Here is a 23,544-nt window from a genome sequence, read left to right as displayed (position 1 = left end):
TTCATTCCCCTTTTTTATATAAAGGTTTAACTATAGCAAGTTTCAGTTTCTTTGGAAATACACCTTCTTCAAGTACACAATTTATAAGATGGATTAATGGTCTGGCTAACTCACCCTTGCATTTTTTCAGTAGAAAAGGAGAGAATTCATCCCATCCAGCTGATCTTTTATTTTTTAGGTTGTCAATTAGCTGTGTTACGTCCTTGATGCTTGTGACCTTGCTTGTCATGATCCACCAGGTCTCATTCTTCGTCATCCTTGATTTTCACATATATATTGTCTGCTTGTTGTGTTGCTGGTGGTGTACTGCTGCTTATCTCTCTCCCTTTGATAGTGTATGTTTTAATAGTTACAGGGCTGATGTAGTTAGTGGCACAAGATTGCATAGGGCATGTCTTACAGCTGGGATGGTCGCAGGGCTAGCAGCCATAGGGTAGGGGTAATGGGTGCAGGAGTATACGAACTGACAAGGATATTGTGGAGATTGGGAGGAAGATGTAAAACTATTCGACTTGTGGTGTGCTAAATGTCAGACAGACTGGACCTCATTTCAGGGTACGTTCATCTTTTCTCAGCATGATGGCTTTAAAAGCAGGACAATGCAACATATCACACAGCTCACAGGGTATTTGTGTGGTTTGAAAACCCCCAACATAAGTTTACTGTACTCTCCTGGCCACCAAACTCCACGGATTTAAACCCAGTCAAGAATCTATGAGACCCCCTCAATTGGGCTGTTCATGCCATGGATTGTCATCCAAGAAAGTTTGTGCAGCTGGGCCCAGCACTGGAGTCAGCATGGCTCCACACTGTTGTTGACAACACTGACTCTCCTCCTGCATGTCTCGCAGAGGTCCACATTGCAAAAGGTGGTTATTCAGTTTTCTGAAAGGTGGTCACATCAATGTTCCTGGACAGTGTTTGTCTCCTTTTGGATTTTATTTTACAGGTAAGACTGGGAGAACTAATTTGTTATTCCTCATTCTTAATACCTCTAGTTTTTTCAATAGTATTTTATGATCAGCATTGTCAAAAGGCTTAGACAAGTCTGAGAATATGCCTTAAGAGCTTCAAGTACTGCTTTTGCAAACTCTTTAATGGCCAATATTGTACTCTGATTTTGGAAAGCAAACTGTGTTTTATTAAAAATGCTGTTTTTATCCAGTTAACTCATTAGTATACCTTTCATATTTGACTGAATTATTTTTTAGTGCATTGGCTGTAGCAAAACTAGCTCGTAGTGTTCTATATTCTCTGCATTACGTTTCTTTAGTTAGGACATGTCTCATGCACGCTACAGGTACTCCAAAACACTACCTGCAATAAATGAGTCATTTTTCTATGTTTGTTAGTAGGGTTTGTACACTGTCTGTGCATGCCTTCAGAAAAGAAACTGGAATCCCATCTATGCCTGCTAACTTCTTTTTCTTCTGTATTGTCTTTCTGACTTCATTCTCTATTGTGGGAAAACATCATTGAACTTGTTGTATAACTCGGTATGGCTGCTGCATGTGTTATAAAAGGATTTTTTTCTGTATTAGCAGAGAAGCTGTCACAGCAAAATTTGTAAATTCATGAGGATTTCCTATTACTATTGTTGTCATCATTTATCCTAAAAAGGGCTTGGTCCTCCCGCTGATGACAACAGGTATTTGACCACAGGTGGTCCAGGCAATCAGTCACATTTATGCATGCTCCCGTGCAGTGATGTGATGCCAAATGCTTTGAATACCTGGGCACAGTTGGCCATTGTCTTCTGTCATCATCTGCTGATGTTATCGCCCCATGGTGGAAGACTTGTACACATCTTCTACATCACTGGGAACCAGAGTTCATTCAATTTCATGCCCTCCTCATTCCTATTGAAACTCCTGGTGTGTTCAACAAACTCTATGGCCTCTCTGTACAGCCTTTCATGATATCCGCTTGTGGCTGCCAGTACTTGAGTCCTATTAAAATGAATGTGGTGGTTTCCAGACTGGAAAGCATGTTCCACAACAGCTGATCTGTCAATCTGTTCCCTCCTACAGTGCTCTTCTAGCTGTTTGTTGACTATTCTGTTTGTAGTACCCACATACACCTCCACATGACTACATGACTCCTATAAATTCCTGCTTACTCCAGATATTTGCGAGCATCCTTGGCCAATTTTAGGTTATTCTGTGTTGTGGTTGGCAGGAGAGCCAACACCGTGTTACTAGAGGAGGCCGAAAGGCACGCGATTTAGCTCACACAGGCTGGTGCGAGGTCTGGAACAGGACAAGGAAATTAGAATTTAGAAAAACGGATGTAGCTGGTGGAATACTTAACTTTAATCTGTTAATGACAAACGTCGGTCTTGACTGTATATGATTCACAATATCAATAGAAACTGATAATGGTGCCTTGCTAGGTCGTAGCAAATAACGTAGCTGAAGGCTAAGCTAACTATCGTCTCGGCAAATGAGAGTGTATTTTGTCAGTGAACCATCGCCAGCAAAGTCGGCTGTACAACTGGGGCGAGTGCTAGGAAGTCTCTCTCTAGACCTGCCATGTGGCGGCGCTCGGTCTGCAATCACTGACAGTGGCTACAGGTGGGTCCGACGTATACTACTGGTCCGCGGCCGATTTAAAGGCTACCACCTAGCAAGTGTGGTGTCTGGCGGTGACACCACATTCTGCATCTTCTCAGTGGGCTGGTAGATTAATGCAATGTTCCATTTCATCAAAATTTTTCCTGTGCTGTCAGGAACATCCTTAATGACAGGTAGAAAAACTTTAGATTTCACATGTGCTTGTGCATCATTATGATTTGTGCAGAGCATTCTTAATTCTGTTTTTATAACTGTGGATGAATAATCATTCTTAAGCAATGCATTTGTGATTGTGTTTTAATTTCACATCAAGCAAAGCAAGTATGTGGGACGACAAGCAACAAAAAGAGTGGGAGGACAAGCAACAAAAAGAGATGGAAAGAAACACCCTGGTGGAATGATAAAACAAAGGATACAGCACAAAAGAACAATAGAGCCTTCGGGGTATGGTTCCAGAAGAGAACAGTAGAGACAAGAGAAGAGTATCAGTCAACAAAGGAAGAAAGAAGCAAAAGAGTGGTGGCGGAGGAAAGAAGAAAGTGAATCCAACAGTGAACCAGAATGATGGAGGAGGATACTGAAGGTTGAAAACAAGTGTTATATGGGATGATTAAAAGTAAGAGGAAGAACAGTATGACAGATTATGCTTGAATGGTGAACAAAAGTGGACAAGATGTAGAGAATAAGGAGGAACTCAAGAATATATGGAAGGAGTATTTTGAAGGACTCCTGAACCCAAATGGAGACCTGGATGCGGAGGAACAAGCCAAGGAGAAAAAAGAGGAGGAACAGCAAATAGAAAAAGACCTTACGTGGGGAGAAGTGGAAGAGGCATTGGGCAAGATGAAGGGAGGGAAGTCACTAGGTCTGGATGAGCTAAGTGTAGAGATGGTGAGAGCAGCAGGAGAGATGGGGATATAACGCAAGAGCTGCAAGTTAGCGCCAAATATAACACTAAACAACATGAGCATTACACTCTGGGAGGAATTTTAGTTGTTTATTTGACTGTGTGAATATCTAATGGACAGAGGGTATTCAAACATTAATTTCATATAAGTGGCAATTAATGGAAAACTGAAAGACTTTACTTTGGAGGTAATACTAGTTTTGATGTTCATACAAATGAAATAACAAATGGTCACCAGCCTAATTAGGCATCATAATTTGAAACATTATGTTTCAAGAAAACTTAATATGACCTATTAAACTGACTTTCATAAATACTCCTTATGAATAGTGCAATGAATACACATGACTACCGGACGAACTGAGTAGTGGGTAGCAGTAGTTACTATTTACACAAATCAGCAATCATAGGAATTTTAAGAGTTATTTCACTCATAGTCGTAATAGTTACTGTTGCAATCAATAGCCAACTCAGCAATAAGATGTTTCTAAAGTTCTCACAAGACTAAAATTGGGCATGACCAGAGTCCTGGTTTAACTGACATACAGACACCACAAATAAAGTTAAATGACACCACACAGACACTTTTTATACTCACAATTTTATGGAAATGCTTCGGATTTCTTTAGCAAAAGCAATACTTAGTTTATCTTTCTTATAATAGAAAAGAATATAGTGGGGACCCATAAACTGAAACTGTCTTTACAGGCAAATTCTGTAACTACTTCAGAAACAAACTGCAATTTGCCAATATTGATTTCTAATACCACTTGAAATAATTTATATGTTCATACTTTAAAGCAAGAAATTCAAATATGAAGTCCAATTAACTTCAAAAATTAGTTCATGGTAATAATCAAAGCAAAATTACTTTTCGTATAGGTTCAATTTGTGTGCCTTATCCATTACCTGCGAAGCAGGTATTTCTATGGTAACACTACACAGTTTGCCACTAAACTTTAGCACATTTAGTACAGAAACAAACCATTAATTAGTTAGAAACAGGATACTCGGTTTCTGCACATTTAGGATGGGACTCTGCATTGGTTTCATGATCAGGATAATTTTAAGGTTCAAACACATGTTTATATCACTGGAATTATCATTGAAACACTCACACAAACATACTGGTTCATACTTTGATACATATCTGAGTTCCTGAAGCTGGCTGAGCAGTGGCGCAACAGTGGTGGCAAGCAAGTCTGGTCTCACACATTTGATGTTGAATGCTCTTCATAAATTCTTCTTGGTGACATATTATCCTTGTTTTAGAGCCATTCCATAATAACTAGAGCACCATACGACAGCCGAAACCACATCCGAGGCAATTTCAGTATAAATTGATTTTCAAATGCCTCACTTGGCACCCTCGATGTTAACCGTACAATGGCTATCCGCTGAGTGCATAGCGTGCTCACCCAGTAGCTGCCAACATCGACTACCAAAACCACCTTTTAATACGTGCCAGGCCACTTCTGTAATGGAGGGGGTTCTCTACACCTTTTGTACTATACAATACAAGATCCCTAAGCATGACCCATTTTTCAAAGTACCATTTCCCTTTCTGAACATACATATTTTATGAAGTTTCTTTATTTTTAAACATTACTTTAGTTTCCATAATAGATATATTACAAACTTCCACTTTCTCTCTGATAATTCAATGACCTTCATTAGTACAGAACAACCACTTGATATTGCTGTTACAGGGATACAACAGCTATATCGAGTAATGAAAATTGTATGGAGACTGAATATGATACAAGAAGACTGGGAGAAGGGAATAAATGTCCCAATCTTTAAGAAGGGAAACAGAAAAGAGTGCAAGAACTATTGGGGAAAACATTGATGAGTCATTGTGCAAAGATTTTTGAGAAAATCTTGGTAGCATGAATTCGGGCAGAATTAGAAGGAAGAATGAGAGAAGAGCAACATGTCCTCAGAACAGGAAGGTCCACGGTGGATCTAATTTTTGCTGTAAGACAACTGCTGGAACAGCACTATGAATATGGAATAGATTTATTAATGACCTTGCTGGACAATGAAAAAGGGTATGATAGTTTACGTAGAAGCAAAGTGTGGAAATCCCTGGAGAACAGAGGAGTAGCAAAATATATTATTTGGAGGATAATGGAAATGTACCATGGATGTGTGAGCTGTGTGAACCACAACAACAAAGAAGGAGAGAGGAACAACTGGAATAACAATTGGTGAGGAACAATTGAGGAGAGTGAAGAGTTTCATGTACTTAGGAAGCCTGATCGAGGAAGATGGAAAAAATGACAGAGAAATAAAAGAGTGAGGGAGAAAAGCAGAAACATTTTGGAAGTGTGTCAGGAGCCTGAAATGGAGCAAGGATGTACCCCAAATCAGTAAAGAGGTTATATACCGGACATACTATGTCCCGATCCTGACATATGCATCAGAAACCTGGGTTATGGAAGGAAGAGAGAAAAGCAAAGTACAAGCTAGTGAGATGAAATTCTTGAGAAACACTACTGGAGTGACAAAGATACAGGTTAAGAAATTAGAGGATAAGAGTGTCAATGAAGGTGGAACCATTACAGGAGGAGAGAGAAATCAAGGCTGAGGTGGTATGGACACATTAAGAGAATGGAGGAGAAGAGGATATCCAGGAGGATACACAAGATGAAACTGGAAGGAAAGATATCAAGAGGAAGACCAAGAGTCAGATGGCTGAAAGGAGTAGAGGAATGCATCTAGAAGAAAGGAAAAGACTGGACCAAGGTGAAGACGGAGAGATGGTGGCAAGACAGAAGACGATTGAGCGGCCTATGTTCCATGCAAACCTGGCCAGAGGCTGGAAACTGTCCAAGATGATGATGATGATGATGATGATGACGATGATGATGATCAAGCAGCTCTGGTTTGCAAATGTTTCTTACTCTATCTGACAACAGTTGTATGATGCCTTGTTATTGCTGTCGGCAGTGGTTCGAGGAGGAGGAGGAGGAGGAGGAGGAGGAGGCTCGTTTGTGGGGTGCTCAACATCATAGTCATCAGTGCCCATACAATTTTCAAATCTTTCCATTACCTGTCTTGGCAGCACCCAAATAAAGATGAGATGATGAGGACAACACAAACACCCAGTCCTGGGGTGAAGAAAATCCATGACCCAGCTGGGAATCGAACCCAGGACGCAATGATACAGAGGCAGCAATGCTAGCCACTAGACCACAAGCTGTGGACTGGTTGTTTGAATCTCAGTTTACATAATGGTCTGTGTGCATGGTTTTTTGGTAAAATGTGTGGCCTTAGCTACTACCATTTCTTTCTTGAAAACTAGCACATGAAGAAAATTTAATCTTCTGCCTGCCTCCTCCTCTGCGCTAAACTGAATATTGCCTCATGACTATTTCAAATGGAATGATGAGGTCTATGAACAGATGTTTGGTGTGGCTATGGGGTGCCCTTTAATCCCAGTTACAAAATATTTTGTTACGGAAAAATTCAAGGAGGAGACTTTGTAAATTGCCAACAAAAAACTGAATATATGGTTCTGCAACATAGATGATATTCCTGTTTTGTGCAGGCTTGACAGATTGTTTTCACAAGCATCTCAATGGGATTAATTCGAAGATTCAGAACAGCTGTAGGAAGGGACAGATTGACAGATCAGCTGTTGCAGAACATGTTGTGTTGCCAGGAGAAAACCACACTCATTTTAATAGGACTCAAGCACTAGCAGCCTCAAGCAGAGACTATGAAAGGTTGTACAGAAATGCCATAGAGATTGTTAAACACCCTTGGAATTCCATTAGGAAGTAGGAGGGCATGAAATTGAATGACATCTGGTTCCTGATGCTGAATTAGATGTGTACGGGCCATGAAGAAATGGCAACCAACAATGGCCAATTGCACCCGGGCATTCAAAGCATGTGATGTCACACCATTGTAAGTGAGCATGCACCAACAGAGTTTTGCTGCAGTCAGCAGTGAGCCAGGATGTGAATCAGTGAATCAGATGTCCAAAGCAGTTACGATCCCCCTTGAAAATGTCCTCCCTGGATGGGGATGAAACATTGGATTTTAATGAAAAATCCATCCAACCATAGCACAATAACACAGAAAATTTTGTTAATTGTGACATTTCACAGTCCTGAAAGTTTACATTTTACAAAGACTACATATGTACAAGTTGGAAAAGAAACAAGACTGTCTAACAAACAGCTATGGCCAGCAAATTCACTGTGGTCATAAATGCGGTATTATGTGGTAAGACACTAAAAATGTCCTTGAATCAATATAGGTCCTTATAGAGCCATATTTCCCATGGCAGAAGTTGCTGCAGAGCTGTACGTTCTTTCCTTCTTCATCATTCAAGTGCAAGTATGGAGTTTTAATGAACTGATTAAAATGCAGAGGAATGTAACAGTTTGTGGCCAATATCTGGATAATGTGATTACATATATGCAGAGTTTTGCAGATAAATGATCTTAACAGTTTGAAGCACAGTCACATCAACATATTTTAAAATCGTTTTATTCAATTTTAACTGTTTGAGGTGAGGTACTTGGTTTGTTAGACTATAAAAAGAGTGCACTGATCAAAAGCTAGTGCAATTTGTCTATGTTGCTGGATATTTCTATGTGCCACCCATCAATTAATTTTAGTGAGTAGTTGCCATTTTTATTTATATAAATGTTATCTTCTCTAAATTATAAAATCAAAAATTAGCATGACTCTATTTTTCTGCTGTTCCAGGTGGTGTAAAATGCCAGTATACAACTGTACAACAAGTTCAGATATGCCAGTGACATGGAATGAACTTGTAAAGATTGGACAAGATCTGTACACACAGTTTCCCTCCCCAAAGATGCTGTGGTACCCCAGTGGAGCCATTCATCGAAACTGTATTGTGTACATCATATGTCTTGTCCTGTTCCAGTTTCTACCAGCAATCATTGTTGATGCAGCACTTGTACTTTCTGGGAAGAAGCCATGGTAATGAAACATTATACATACAATTACTTACCCAATTAACTATGAATGTATATGCAGTTAACATCATTTAAAATAGAATTTCTTAGATCTTCTTTAGTATAACATGGTCAAATATGTCTGATTAAAACTGCAGTGATTTTTCAAGGCAAGAAATATCTCAAACAAAATCTGTGAAAAACATATAACAATATGCAACAATTTTAGAGTGAGGTGTGGGAAGAATCCAGGAACTTATACAGTATGCAGTGAAAGCTCCTGAAAGGAAATGTCTTATGTAGAAAATATAAGAAATATTGCACTGAATATGCCAGTGTAGATATGAGGACCCAAGTGCTGTTTCATAAGGATTAGAGAAGAGGTACCTAACTGTGATGGAAAGTATAGTTATTTAACTGAGTGTCATATATTCAAAACATTACTGGGATAATCTCTCACAGAAATCATGAATGTCGTCTATTAGCTACTGATGGGTCATTGCCAGGTCCAGCACTGTTCCTTCAGAAAAGTTATATATGGAAAATGGCTGGAAGGCTATCCCTACACTGATGAGGAATAGCTTCGGGCACTGCCTCTCACTGATAGCAAGACACACCTAGTACCGTGTGCCTTGCCTCTCCTGCTCAAGTAGTGGCCCCTTCTTCAACCTAGGTCTGAGCAGCAGCAGCAGCAGCAGCAGCAGCAGTGGGGAAGGAAGAGGCTGTTAGCCAGTTTTTGAACATTGTGCACCCTATTGTACCTCTCAACCCTCTGATTGTTGTCAATGATTTTACTTCTCATGCTCCCCAGGTGCTGCTGCTGAGTTTAGATGCAGCCTATGTATTTTTGGTCAAATGTTTGAACAGAGTGAAGGCAAGACTCCCTAGAAGTTATTTTTGTCTTAATTGTCTTAGGCAAAATAAGAGTGCAACATGGACTAATGAGGTATTAAATTGACAAAGATGAGGTCTATATATATATATATATATATATATATATATATATATATATATATATATATATATATATATATATATTTAATTGCTTGAAAGTAATCAGTGTAATTGAGAAAAATTTAGTAGGAATGCGGGCCATCTTAAGAGAATGTCAATGATGAACACTTCTAGGGTTATCAGCCAAGACAAGGCATCATTCTGCAGCAATGTTTCTACAAGTTTCTCACTCATTATTTTCAGGCAAAGTATCGGTCTGTGTCCAGCTCCTCTGTCTCATCTGCAACAGCTAGGACAATCGCACACTTCCAGAAGGGGTGTTAGGGATGGTGATGGGTATGTGTGGGGAGGGGGGGGGGAAGACACAGGTGGCGGGGGACTACTGGCGGGTTGGAGAGTACTGGCATCATGCCCTGCTGCTGCCTGTTTGTTCCATCCATTGCCTTTGCCACTTTCACATCAGAGTGTTCTTGTTATATTCTTGCTATTGCTACATCACATGCAGGGCTCAGTTGAAAACTGCTATCCCAGTCGACATGAAACTTCAATCAGCACACACTCCGCTGCAGAGTGAAAATCTCATTCTGGAAACATCCCCCAGGCTGTGGCTAAGCCATGTCTCCGCAATATCCTTTCTTTCAGGAGCGCTAGTTCTGCAAGGTTCGCAGGAGAGCTTATGTAAAGTTTGGAAGGTAGGAGACGAGATACTGGCAGAAGTAAAGCTGTGAGTACCGGGCGTGAGTCGTGCTTCGGTAGCTCAGATGGTAGAGCACTTGCCCGCGAAAGGCAAAGGTCCCGAGTTCCAGTCTCAGTTGGGCACACAGTTTTAATCTGCCAGGAACTTTCGTATCAGCGCACACTCCGCTGCAGAGTGAAAATCTCATTCTGGATTCCTGTCTCATGTTAAATAATGTTAAACTTTTGATGTTTAAATAAATACCTTGAACTTCTGTAATGCAATAAAACATTTCAGCAATTATTTTAAAACATATAATAAGAAAACTGTCTTAGTTTTAAACTTAAGATTTGTGGACAATCTTGGATTTTTTTATTTAATCAATGTATCTCAGATTTTTAGATTTTCCACCTTTTTTTGAAGTTCTCATCATTTGGTACTTGTGATATGTGGATTATCATGTCATAGGAGTAGGGAAAATACAGGACGATTCAAAAAGATGGGCGCAATTTTAGTTCGCTATATTTCCTGCACTATACATTGTACATGATTTCTGTTAAGTATACTTGGGAGAGGATGTTGTAAAGTTTACAGTACTGCCATAAGAACAATCCAACACTGGCCTTAGCATGTAGTGCATTAGCTGTAAGCAAGATGGCTACTGTGCAATACAAGATTTTTTGCACTCGTAAGTTCAGTATAAGTGGGCCTGCGGCTGTGGTGCAGTGTGCATTTTGGCATAAGTTTAATGTAAAACCTCCAATGAGGAAGAGTATTGTCGGTGGAATAAACAGTTTGACAAAACTGGCTCTCTGCACAAAGGTAAAAGCCCAGGTTGATTATGTGCATAGAAGGAGCACATAGAGTGCATTCGAGTGAGTTATGAACATAACCTAAGGAAATCTACCCACAGAGCAAGTAGGGAACTTGAATTACAGCAAAAAACTATCTGGCATATACTGAGGTGCTGGTTAAGGTACAAACCATACCATCTACAACAGGTGCAGGCTCTTCAGGCAAACAGTAAGGTAAAGCACGTAGAATTTTGTAACTGTGTGCTCCAAAACTTGGAAGAAGATACATTGTTTCTGCCTTGTGGAACTTTTAGTGATGAAGTTACATTTCACCTACATGGGAAAGTCAGCAGGCACAGTGTTCAAATATGGGGCTACTAAATCACCATGTAACACTGGAACATGAACAAGTCAACCCCAAAGTCTGTGTGTTTTGCTCTGTATCACTGATAAAAGTTTATGGACTTTATTTTTTTGATCACAATATGGTTACTGGAGCAAGATATTCCTGAAAAACTGGCTTGTTCCTAAAATTATTGAGTATTCTAGACTACTTATTACAGCAGGACACAGCTCCACCACCCTGGCATCTGAATATTCAATAATTCCTGAATGAAGTATTTAGCTGTTTTTTTCACTATAACTTGCAGTACGTCATTTCAAGGCAATGGTATATTAAAGATTTATCACACACCAGGGTGTCTACACAGACAAGAGAAAAAAATTCCCGGATATTTCCCAGATTTCCCGGTTAAAAATAGACTTTCTCCCGGGTGAAAATACACTTTTTCCATGTTAAGTGACCTTATACTATTCCTTGGCACTGTCAAACTCACCAATCCTTTGAATGTTTATGGTATTATATACTGACATATAATTACCGGCCACTTTAGAGAAAGAAATTCAGGGGGAAAGAAACATGTTTTGAAACACCTTTGATGTGCAACAATATGTACACTACATATTTTCGTATTACTAAAGTATAAATTCGAATTCCACCAAACACCACATGTTACTTTCCGAAGCATTGAAATCGAGACTGCGATGCAGTTTTGTAAGCCACTTATGATCACTCACACCACTTGATCTCGCCAGCTGATGACAGCATAGGACACGTGATGTAGTCAGCCAATAGCAAGATCACTCTTAATTAGTGTGAAAACACAAATAAGAAAAGTTAATGGTTTAAATTAATATACATAGCATTCATATACCATATTGGTCTTCAAGATATATAAGCTGGAAGAGAAGCTAAGTTTCCACACATAATGTTGATCTTTTCTGCGCGTAATACACTTTAAGATAACATCACACAAATGTGCCAGCAAAATTTTTAAAAACGGTGTAAACGTGTGATCTTCTGAGCTTGAAATTCTTCTAAGTGGCCATTCTCAAAGAGTTGATTTTTAAATGAGAGTCAAACGCTTTGTTATTTAAGAAATTCATTGTACATTCTCGCACATAGTTCATCTTGCGTAAAAGGAAATTTGCTTTTAATGTATGTAACGCTTCTAAAACCACCATTCGCAATATTTCCCCGCTACCTGTAAGAAACAGGTTCGTTTCAGCAGTTGGAAGAGAGCGCCAGATAACAGTTGTCACCGCGTGATGACGCAGGAAGGCCATATGTTCGTACATGTAAAACATTGTGTCATAGAAGAAACAAGACATGAAAGGATACTTCAAGAGCATCGGAATTTCGTGAACCATACTAAAATGCATAATTCGGCTTAAAGTGCACATTCGTATGTGCAGATTCAAATGTAATTTTTCTTGCAGTGCCAGTATTGTATTATCTCAGGTTTGGTTCTTTATTGAGGCATAATGTCATATGTGCACTTAAAATTAGCGAACAGTTGAAACCAGCCAACAGTGTGAAATTAAACAGTTTGTTTCAAATAAACTGACTGCCTCAGCAGAAAACATTAATAAAAGCCAAATCTCTTTAGCAAACCAACAAAGATAACTTCACTGTTCCGCAAGGCGATTAATGCTTGTCTGTCAGAAAGGTGGAAATAAAATCTGAAACTAATGACATATTTTAGCCATCCGTAATTATGCAAACGTATTTTAATTCATTTGATATCTCCCAGTCACAAAAAACCGTTTTATCATTTAACATGAGAGCAATAAACGAAGAGGAAACGATAAAATCCCTGAACGTAAACACTGGTCACGTGGAGGCGACCCACCTCCCCACCACAACTCAGGCTGCTCTGTGAATCAGGCCCCGATTTACTCTATTTCCGAACTGGGGCAATATTGAGTAGTGGCGCCAAGCCACACTACTGTAACAAGAAGCGGGAGGAGGTACTACTCATACGCGACTTAACTACGCATGCACAAGAGCCCGCCCGCAACTGCTCAAACGAATCTAATTTAAACAGTTGTCACATCATGCTCATCGGAGGCAATTTGTTGTTATGAAGCATTGCATAGTCTTCCAAAAGCCTTTGACACATTTTGCTGTTGGCAGACGCTTGTATGAGCACTGTGTTTTGTTGTTGTATACGGCGCATTTCCTTTGCAACTTAAGTATATTTTACGTTTTTTTCCCCCTCTCGTAGCTGCAGTGTTATTCTGCAGTAGTAGGGTACAGTAATATCCTTTCTTAGAGTATTGGTTGTTACCACTCATAACCACAAAAATTTAACTGAAAACTAAAACAATGAAAAACTCCCGGAATTGTAAACAATTCCCGGGTTTTTCCCGGTTTTCTCCTGGATGAAAAAATTCCCAGATCTCCCGGTTTGTATACACCCTGCATACACTATGTGATCAACAGTATCCGGACACTTGGGTGAAAATGACTTACAAGTTCGTAGCGCCCTCCATCGGTAATGCTGGAAATCAATATGATGATGGCCCGCCATTAGCCCTGATGACACCTTCGATTCTCGCAGTCATACTTTCAATCAGGTGCTGGAATGGTTCTTAGGGAATGGCAGCCCATTCTTCAAGGAGTGCTACACTAAGGAGAGGTATCGATGTCAGTCGGCAAGGCCTGACACAAAGTCAGCATTCCAAAACATCCCAAAGGATTCAGGTCAGGACTTTGTGCAGGCCAGTCCATTACAGGGATGTTGTTGTTATGTAACCACTCCACCACAGGCTGTGCATTGTGAACAGGTGCTCGATTGCGTTGAGAGATTGAGAGATGCAACTGCCATCTGTGAATTGTTCTGCAATAGTGGGAAGCAAGAAGGTGCTTAAAACATCAATGTAGGCCTATGCTGTGATACTGCCAAGCAAAACAACAAGAGATGGAAGCCCCTTCCATGAAAAACATGACCACACCATAACACCACCACCTCCGAATTTTACTGTTGGCACTACACACGCTGGCAGATGACATTCACTGGGCATTCACCATACCCACACCCTGCCATCGGATCGCCACATTGTGTGCCGTGATTCGTCACTCCACACAATGTTTTTCCACTGTTCAATCGTCCAATGTTTATGCTCCTTACACCAAGAGAGGTTTCATTTGGCATTTACAGGCATGATGTGTGGCTTATGAGCAGCCGCTCGACCATGAAATCCAACTTTTGTCACCTGCTCCCTAACTGTCATAGTACTTGCAGTGGATATGATGCAGTCTGGAATTCCTGTGTGAAGGCCTGGATAGATGTCTGCCTATTACACATTATGACCCTCTTCAACTGTCAGCGATCTCTGTCACTCAACAGACAAGGTCGGGCTGTATGCTTTTGTGCTGTACATGTCCCTTCACATTTCCACTTCATTATGGCATAGGAAACAATGGACCTAGGAATGTTTAGGAGTTTGGAAATCGTGCATACAGACATATGAAACAAGTGACACCCAATCACCTGACCGCCCCATTCTGCTCTCTCACGATGTCTAATGACTACTGAAATCGTTGATATGGAGTACCTGGCAGTAGGTGGCAACACAATGCACCTAATATGAAAAATGTATGTTTTTCGGGGTGCCCAAATACTTTTGATCACAAAGAGTACACATCACCTTCACAATTAAACATCTGGTAACAATGCATCACTGATTTAAGCCTTCGAAAGATACTGTGATACCAACACAAAAATCTCACATTTTCAGAGTACTTAGTGGATAAAGATATGGATTACAGAATCGAAATAAGAAGGTTCACATTCTGAAGTAGGTCTTTTTTGAATTTATTTTTTATGTCAGTGTTTTCAACACATACTGCGAATTTATTTGGTGTATAATACGAATGTTCTGCAATATTCAAAGATATTTACATATATATGCACATTCTCTGGGAATGAGTTTCTTCGATTTTGTTACCTCCATCTGATTAGTAAACGAAGGATACTGGCAGTTCATTTCCAAAAATGCAGTTAGGTAGGAACCCAAGAAGGCAGCTTAAATTGCTGCAAGTGAAGCAAGCCCTGCTTAGCACAAGCAAAGATCATGAAGACACAGACACTTCACAGACTGTGATACAACTGTGAGCATCTCTCTGTGCAAGCATAATTCCTGCTCCTGGCCTGATAAATTTCGATGGTGCCATGCGCTTATCACGTCACGTATTATAGGAGTGACTACAACAACTGCCTCCACCTGAAGATGTCAAACACTGGGTTCAGTGAAATATTGTGAGAGATGTACAATGTTATCTGGCAGAAAACCTGAAAAGTTTATTTTTAACAGATCTGTCACAAAAGCCTGCAAAGGAACAGCAACTAACCCATCCCATGTTTGAAAACAGCATTCATGTTGTGCTGCAAAGTAGCTGGTTGTCTTGAGCAGCTAGCTCGCCACACTAAGAGAGTGTTTCTGCTAAATACAACAGATAAGCAGTTATTAACATCTTACTTAGATAGTGAATCACTTAGTACTAGTAAGATGAGTGTAGAGGAATTATGGGCAAAATTAAAGCAGATTGTAAATCGTGGTCTGGAGAGCTTGTGTCTAGTAAGTGGATAAAGGATGGTAAAAAACCCACCATGGTTTAATAACGAAATTCGTAAGATGCTGAGGAAGCAGAGGCTGTTGCACTCTAGAGTCAAATGGAGACACACAAATGATGACAAGCAAAGGTTAGTAGAGCTTCGTATGTCTGTGAAAAGATCTAAGCGTGAAGCATACAACTACTGGCAAATGATCTGGCAGAGAACCCGAGATAATTCGGGTCATACGTCAAATTGCTAAGCGGGTCTAAGGCTACCATTCAGTCCATTGTTGACCAGTCTGGTCTGGCAGTTGAAGATAGCAAAATGAAAGCCGAAGTGATAAATTTCACGTTGAAGAAATCATTCGTACACGAGAACTTTACAAACATACTGTCATTTGACCATTGGCCAAACTCCCATATGGATGATATAGACAGAAGCATACCTGGCATAGAGAAGAAACTTAAATATTTGAAAACAAATAAATCACCAGATCTGGGTGGAATCCCAGTCCAATTTTACAAAGAGTACTCTACGGCACTGGCCCCTTACCTATATTGCATTTATCGTGAATCTCTCGATCGGCACAAAGTCCAAGCAACTGGAAAGAAGTGCAAGTGACTCCAGTAAAGGTGAAAGAGCAGACCCACAAAATTACAGACCAACATCCCTAACTTGTGTTTGCTGCAGAAACCTTGAACACATTTTCAGTTCAAATATAATAATTCTTGAGGCTAAGCAGCTGATGTCCACAAATCAGCATGGTTTCAGGAAGCATCGATTGTGCTAAACTCAACTTGCCATTTTCTCACATGATATACTGAGAACTATGGATGAAGGGCAACAGCCAGACTCCATACTTCTAGATTTCCAAAAAGCATTTGACAAAATGTGTCGCATGCTGTTAACAGAGGTACGAGAATATGGAATAAGTTCAAAGATATGTGACTAGCTCATAGACTTCTTAAATAATAGGACCCAGTATGTTGTCTTTGACGGCACGTGTTCATTAGAGACCAGAGCACTGTGAGGAGTGCCCTAGAGAAGTGTAATAGAACCACTGTTGTTATCTATATACATAGATGATTTGGTAGACAGGGTGGGCAGCAGTCTGTGGTTGTCTGCTGATGATGCTGTGGTGTATAGTAAACTGTCAAAGTTGAGTGACTGTAGGAAGATACAAGATGACAGACAAAATTCCCAATAGGTGTGACAAATGGCAGCTAGTCCTAAATGTGGAAAGATGTAAGTTAATGCGAATGAGTAGGAAGAACAAACTTGTTCAGATACAGTATTACTAGTGTCCAGCTTGACACAGTCAAGGCATTTAAACATATGGGCAGAATGTTGCAAAGCAATATGAGGTGGAAGAAGCATGTGAAAACTGTGGTAGGGAAGGCAAATGGTTGACTTTGGCTTATTGGGAAAATTTTAGGAAAGAGTGACTCACCTGTAAAGGAGACCGCATATAGGACGCTAGTGCGACCTATTCCTGAGTACTGCTCTATGGTTCAGGATCTGTACCAGGTTGGATTGAAGGAAGACATTTGAGCAAATCACAGGGGGACTGCTAGATTTGTTACTAGTAGGTTCGAACAAAACTTAAGTGTTACAAAGCTGCTCCGGGAACTCATGTGGGAATTCCTGGAGGGAAAGTCGCTTTCTTTTCGGGGAAACACTATTGATAAACTTAGGGAATCGGCATTTGAAGCTGACTGCTGAACAGTTTTGCACCCGCCAACATACATCGCGTTTAAGGATAACGAAGATTAAATTAGGGCTCATACGGAGATGTACAGACAGCCACTTTTCCCTCGCTCTACTTGGGAGTGGAACAGAAGGGGAAATGATAGGTAGTGGTATAGGTACCCTCTGCCAGATGCCTTATGGTGGCTTGGGGAGTACCTATTTCGATGCAGATGTAAGATTTTACAAAACAGTAAACAAATAACTTTAAACTAAGCTTCCCGATTCTCTTTTAATTTATTGGCCTAATATGTGACAAGTACTACTTGTTGTCTTTAGGCACTGGACTGATTAATAACCAAAAAGAGATATCTATTATGACAAGAGAAAAACTTGGTATAAAATTTTCTGTTTCTTTGAAATTTTTTAGAGTTGTCAGTAACAAATTAAGCAACAGCTTTAATTTTTTATACACTCCTGGAAATTGAAATAAGAACACATGAATTCATTGTCCCAGGGAGAGGAAACTTTATTGACACATTCCTGGGGTCAGATACATCACATGATCACACTGACAGAACCACAGGCACATAGACACAGGCAACAGAGCATGCACAATGTCGGCACTATTACAGTGTATATCCACCTTTCACAGCAATGCAGGCTGCTATTCTCCCATGGAGACGATCGTAGAGATGCTGGATGTAGTCCTGTGGAACGGCTTGCCATGCCATTTCCACCTGGCGCCTCAGTTGGACCAGCGTTTGTTCTGGACGTGCAGACCGCGTGAGACGACGCTTCATCCAGTCCCAAACATGCTCAATGGGGGACAGATCCGGAGATCTTGCTGGCCAGGGTAGTTGACTTACACCTTCTAGAGCACATTGGGTGGCACGGGATACATGCGGACGTGCATTGTCCTGTTGGAACAGCAAGTTTCCTTGCCGGTCTAGGAATGGTAGAACGATGGGTTCGATGAAGGTTTGGATGTACCGTGCACTATTCAGTGTCCCCTCGACAATCACCAGAGGTGTACGGCCAGTGTAGGAGATCGCTCCCCACACCATGATGCCGGGTGTTGGCCCTGTGTGCCTCGGTCGTATGCAGTCCTGATTGTGGCGCTCACCTGCACGGCGCCAAACACGCATACGACCATCATTGGCACCAAGGCAGAAGCGACTCTCATCGCTGAAGATGACACGTCTCCTTTGGTCCCTCCATTCACGCCTGTCGCGACACTACTGGAGGCGGGCTGCACGATGTTGGGGCGTGAGCAGAAGAATGCCTAACGGTGTGCGGGACCGTAGCCCAGCTTCATGGAGACGGTTGCGAATGGTCCTCGCCGATACCCCAGGAGCAACAGTGTCCCTAATTTGCTGGGAAGTGGCGGTGCGGTCCCCTACGGCACTGCGTAGGATCCTACGGTCTTGGCGTGCATCCATGCGTCGCTGCGGTCCGGTCCCAGGTCGACGGGCACGTGCACCTTCCGCCGACCACTGGCGACAACATCGATGTACTGTGGAGACCTCACACCCCATGTGTTGAGCAATTCGGCGGAACGTCCACCCGGCCTCCCGCATGCCCACTATACGCCCTCGCTCAAAGTCCGTCAACTGCACATACGGTTCACGTCCACGCTGTCGCGGCATGCTACCAGTGTTAAAGACTGCGATGGAGCTCCGTATGCCACGGCAAACTGGCTGACACTGACGGCGGCGGTGCACAAATGCTGCGCAGCTACCGCCATTCGACAGCCAACACCGCGGTTCCTGGTGTGTCCGCTGTGCCGTGCGTGTGATCATTGCTTGTACAGCCCTCTCGCAGTGTCCGGAGCAAGTATGGTGGGTCTGACACACCGGTGTCAATGTGTTCTTTTTTCCATTTCCAGGAGTGTATATACAGACAACATACACTCCTATTAAAAGACAGAACTAGTGTTACATGACATGTTAAATATTTGCATTAACTGTAGAATTTATGATGAAATAAATTACTGGTATACTTAACACTTCTAGCAAAAATTCTCAACCAAAAAAAAAAGTATACTTATTCAGCCAGATATGCACTGCAATATACAATGAAACTGAGGAACAGTTGTTTTTGAACAAGAATGATGTTGTAAAAGTTTCTAAAAAGTAATAAGTAAGTTTACAATTAATGATAAACTAGTACAAGTTTTTTTTGTATGATTTCATGTTGCGTTCAGCTGCCCTTCTCTTTATTTCATGTACAATCTCAGCCTTAGGCCATTTTCAAGTATCTAAAACAGAAGCGTTATACATTTTGATTTAGGAAGTATTCATATCTGTAGATATCCTATGTGCATTATAGCTTACTTTATGGATGATTTTTAGTAGTACATTATGCCATGTATGTTGTTGCTCCTATGACCCCATATTTTCTTGAGTAGCATATAATTTACTTTCAATCTCTTTCTTCCAGTAATCTCGATAGCAAAATTACAATTATTCAATGCGGCTATTCGGCACGGAGGAGATCCTAGAAGTCCTATCAACACACCCAGAGAGAATATTACAAAGAGTGATTCCGCGCTCATGGAATAGTAATAGTACTGTACTACTTTGTGCATCGATTCTGCGAGTATATAGATGGTCAAGTAGGAAACATAATTCACTCATAGAATTGTGCAGGGATAGGTAGTAGAGTATTAAGAGATATTACATGATTAATATTTATCTCAGTAGCCAAGTACTATTTGTAGTTACCCGGATACACACACCACTACTAAAAAAATCATCCATAAAGCATAGGAAAATCCAGGATGGAATGTAACAATATAATGAAAAGGATAGTTGCTACTCACCATATAGTGGAGATGGTAAGTCGCAGAAGTTAAAAAAGTATTGCAAGAAGAAAACAGTGCTGTGAAGAATAAAATCAAGGATTCAGAAGCACAAGTACCTCATAATGAGCAAAATGCAGTGAAAAACCATAACCATGTTCCGTGTGAAAACTCGCGATCTGTTAGGCCTCAAGCAACTGCTATAAAAGGAAATAAAGTTCTTGTTTTAAGCAACAGTCATGACAAAAACTGTGGGAGTATACTACAAGATGAATTAGGCAAAACATTCAGTGTACAAAGTATTATAAAACCTGGTGTGTCAATTAAGGAAGTTGTGAAAAACACAGACAAATTAACTGATAACTTCTCCGTCCACTAAACCTCTGGAAGAATTGTGGAGGAACATGAAAGATCCTTTTGGAATACATACTTAAACTCACACATAAAAACAAACGTAATAATTCATCCAATACCTCTTAGACATGACGCACAAGGTCTAAATGGAAAAATCAAAGCTGCAAAACCGCATTATGTTAGAAAAAATCAACACTGCCACAGGCATGTGTAGGAAGAGGTTACCTGTGAATTTCGAAATCGAATGCCTGAAAAGAAATGAATATACAACTCATGGCTTACATGTAACCAAACAAGGAGTGACTCACATTTGTAATAGGCTTGCTTCTTTCATACACATGGAGAAAAATGAAAAATCAAGTACCATTTTATAACAAAAAATAAGCCCAATGAAAGTCATAACAACACACTTACTAGGTCAATTTCAAGCCATCAAATGCAGCAACAAGGCAGTCGTTAATGGACAGATGGGTGAAAAAGGATGGAAAAAAAGTGAAAGTTGGGAACATTTCAACAGAAGAAAGGCAGGAACCCACAAACGGTGAACCAGCAAGCCACACGGTAAACACCATGAATACCATCCCTGGAAAACATGAGGATTTTTTACCACTAAGTACACTAGCTCAAATAGTGAGGTAAGTGGTCAAGCAAGAAATGATTCCCTCCCTGTCCCTAATTTTAAATTACTCCATCAAAATGTTCAGTCATTCCCAAATAAACTAAATGAAATAGAAATAATATTAAATGATCTAAATGATATTTCTGTACTACACTGGCTCAGGGAAAATATGTTAGATTAAACACACCTTCCTCAGTTCAAGCTTGCAAGCATGTTTTTAGGAAAATACCGAGTCCTAGGGGTATTTGTATACATGTTAAAGAAAATATTGAATTCAATACTGTAACTAAATATTATAAACTGTCCTGTAAAAAAGATATAGACTCTCTATTTCTGAACTACCAAGGCAAAATACACTTATTATTTGTGTATACAGGTCACCAGCTGAAGACAAAAAAGTGTTTTACAATCACATGGAGTAACTCTTGGAAGAAATTCACCCTCCCAAGAAAAATATAATTATATGTGGTGACTTTAATATTGCTTTCTCGAAATCCAATAAATTCAGAGATTACATTATAAATTTACTACAATCGTTCAACATCAATCCTACGGTAACTGAACCAACTCGAGAAACACCTACCTCCGCATCTATTATTGATCAGATAAATACATGCAAATATGCCTATAACACACAAGTTGTAAACATGGGTTTTAGGGAGAGAAGGAAACATAGTACGTGAATATGGATTGGGGATAAGAAATGAATGAGGAAGCCGTCTGGTAGAATTTTGCACAGAGCATAACTTAATCATAGCTAACACTTGGTTCAAGAATCATAAAAGAAGGTTGTATACATGGAAGAACCCTGGAGATACTAAAAGGTATCAAATAGATTATATAATGGTAAGACAGAGATTTTGGAACCAGGTTTTACATTGTAGGGCATTTCCAGGGGCAGATGTGGACTGTGACCACAATCTATTGGTTATGAACTGCAGATTAAAATTGAAGAAACTGCAAAAAGGTGGCAATTTTAGGAGATGGGACCTGGATAAGCTGACTAAACCAGAGGTTGTACAGAGTTTCAGGGAGAGAACAAGGGAACAATTGACAGCAGTGGGGGAAAGAAGTACAGTAGAAGAAGAATGGGTAGCTCTGAGGAATGAAGTAGTGAAGGCAGCAGAGGATCAAGTAGGTAAAAAGACGAGGGCTAGTAGAAATCCTCGGCTAACAGAAGAAATATTGAATTTAATTGATGAAAGGAGAAAATATAAAAATGCAGTAAATGAAGCAGGCAAAAAGGAATACAAACGTCTCAAAAATGAGATCGACAGGAAGTGCGAAATGGCTAAGCAGGGATGGCTAGAGGACATATGTTAGGATGTAGAGCCGTACCTCACTAGGGGTAAGATAGATACTGCCTACAGGAAAATTAAAGAGGCCATTGGAGAAAAGAGAACCACTTGTATGAATATCAAGAGCTCAGATGGAAACCCAGTTCTAACCAAAGAAGGGAAAGCAGAAAGATGGAAGGAGTCTGTACAAGGGCGATGTACTTGAGGGCAATATTATAGAAATAGAAGAGAATGCAGATGAAGATGAAATGGGAGATGCGATACTGTGTGAAGAGTTTGACACACACATTGAAAGACCTGAGCCGAAACAAGGCCCCGGGAGTAGACAACATTCCATTAGAACTACTAACGGCCTTGGGAGAGTCAGTCCTGACAAAACTCTACCATCTGGTGAGGAAAATGTATGAGACAGGCGAAGTACCCTCAGACTTCAAGAAGAATATAATAATTCCAATCCCAAAGAAAGCAGGTGTTGACAGATGTGAAAATTACCGAACTAACACTTTAATAAGTCGCAGCTGCAAAATACTAACGCGAATTCTGTACAGACGAATGGAAAAACTGGTAGAAGCGGACCTCGGGGAAGATCAGTTTGGATTCCGTAGAAATATTGGAACACGTGAGGCAATACTGACCTTACGACTTATCTTAGAGGAAAGATAAAGGAAAGGCAAACCTACGTTTCTAGCATTTGTAGACTTAGAGAAAGCTTTTGACCATGTTGACTGGAACACTCTCTTCCAAATTCTAAAGGTGGCAGGGGTAAAATCCAGGGAGCGAAAGGCTATTTACAATTTGTACAGAAACCAGATGGCAGTTATAAGAGTCGAGGGACATGAAAGGGAAACAGTGGTTGGGAAGGGAGTGAGACAGGGTTGTAGCCTCTCCCCAATGTTATTCAATCTGTATATTGAGCAAGCAGTAAAGGAAAGAAAAGAAAAATTCAGAGTAGGTATTAAAATCCATGGAGAAGAAATAAAAACTTTGAAGTTTGCCGATGACATTGTAATTCTGTCAGAGACAGGAAAGGACTTGGAAG

At 40.4% G+C, this 23,544-nt stretch overlaps 1 protein-coding gene across 1 annotated transcript in view; it reads left to right on the top strand.

The window, feature by feature from the left end:
• The window catches only part of LOC126285263 (putative fatty acyl-CoA reductase CG5065), a 116,010-nt gene that overhangs the window by 78,798 nt on the left and 13,668 nt on the right, over positions 1 to 23,544 (top strand). Inside the window, exon 6 of the mRNA XM_049984554.1 lies at positions 8,206 to 8,445. Coding sequence (XP_049840511.1) covers positions 8,206 to 8,445 — 240 coding nt within the window. The remainder of the gene's footprint in view (positions 1 to 8,205; positions 8,446 to 23,544) is intronic.

The sequence above is a fragment of the Schistocerca gregaria genome, chromosome 8, assembly GCF_023897955.1.
Source record: "Schistocerca gregaria isolate iqSchGreg1 chromosome 8, iqSchGreg1.2, whole genome shotgun sequence".
NCBI lineage: Eukaryota > Metazoa > Arthropoda > Insecta > Orthoptera > Acrididae > Schistocerca > Schistocerca gregaria.
Note: the sequence above shows the minus strand (reverse complement) of the source record. Positions and strands in the feature narration are given on the sequence as shown.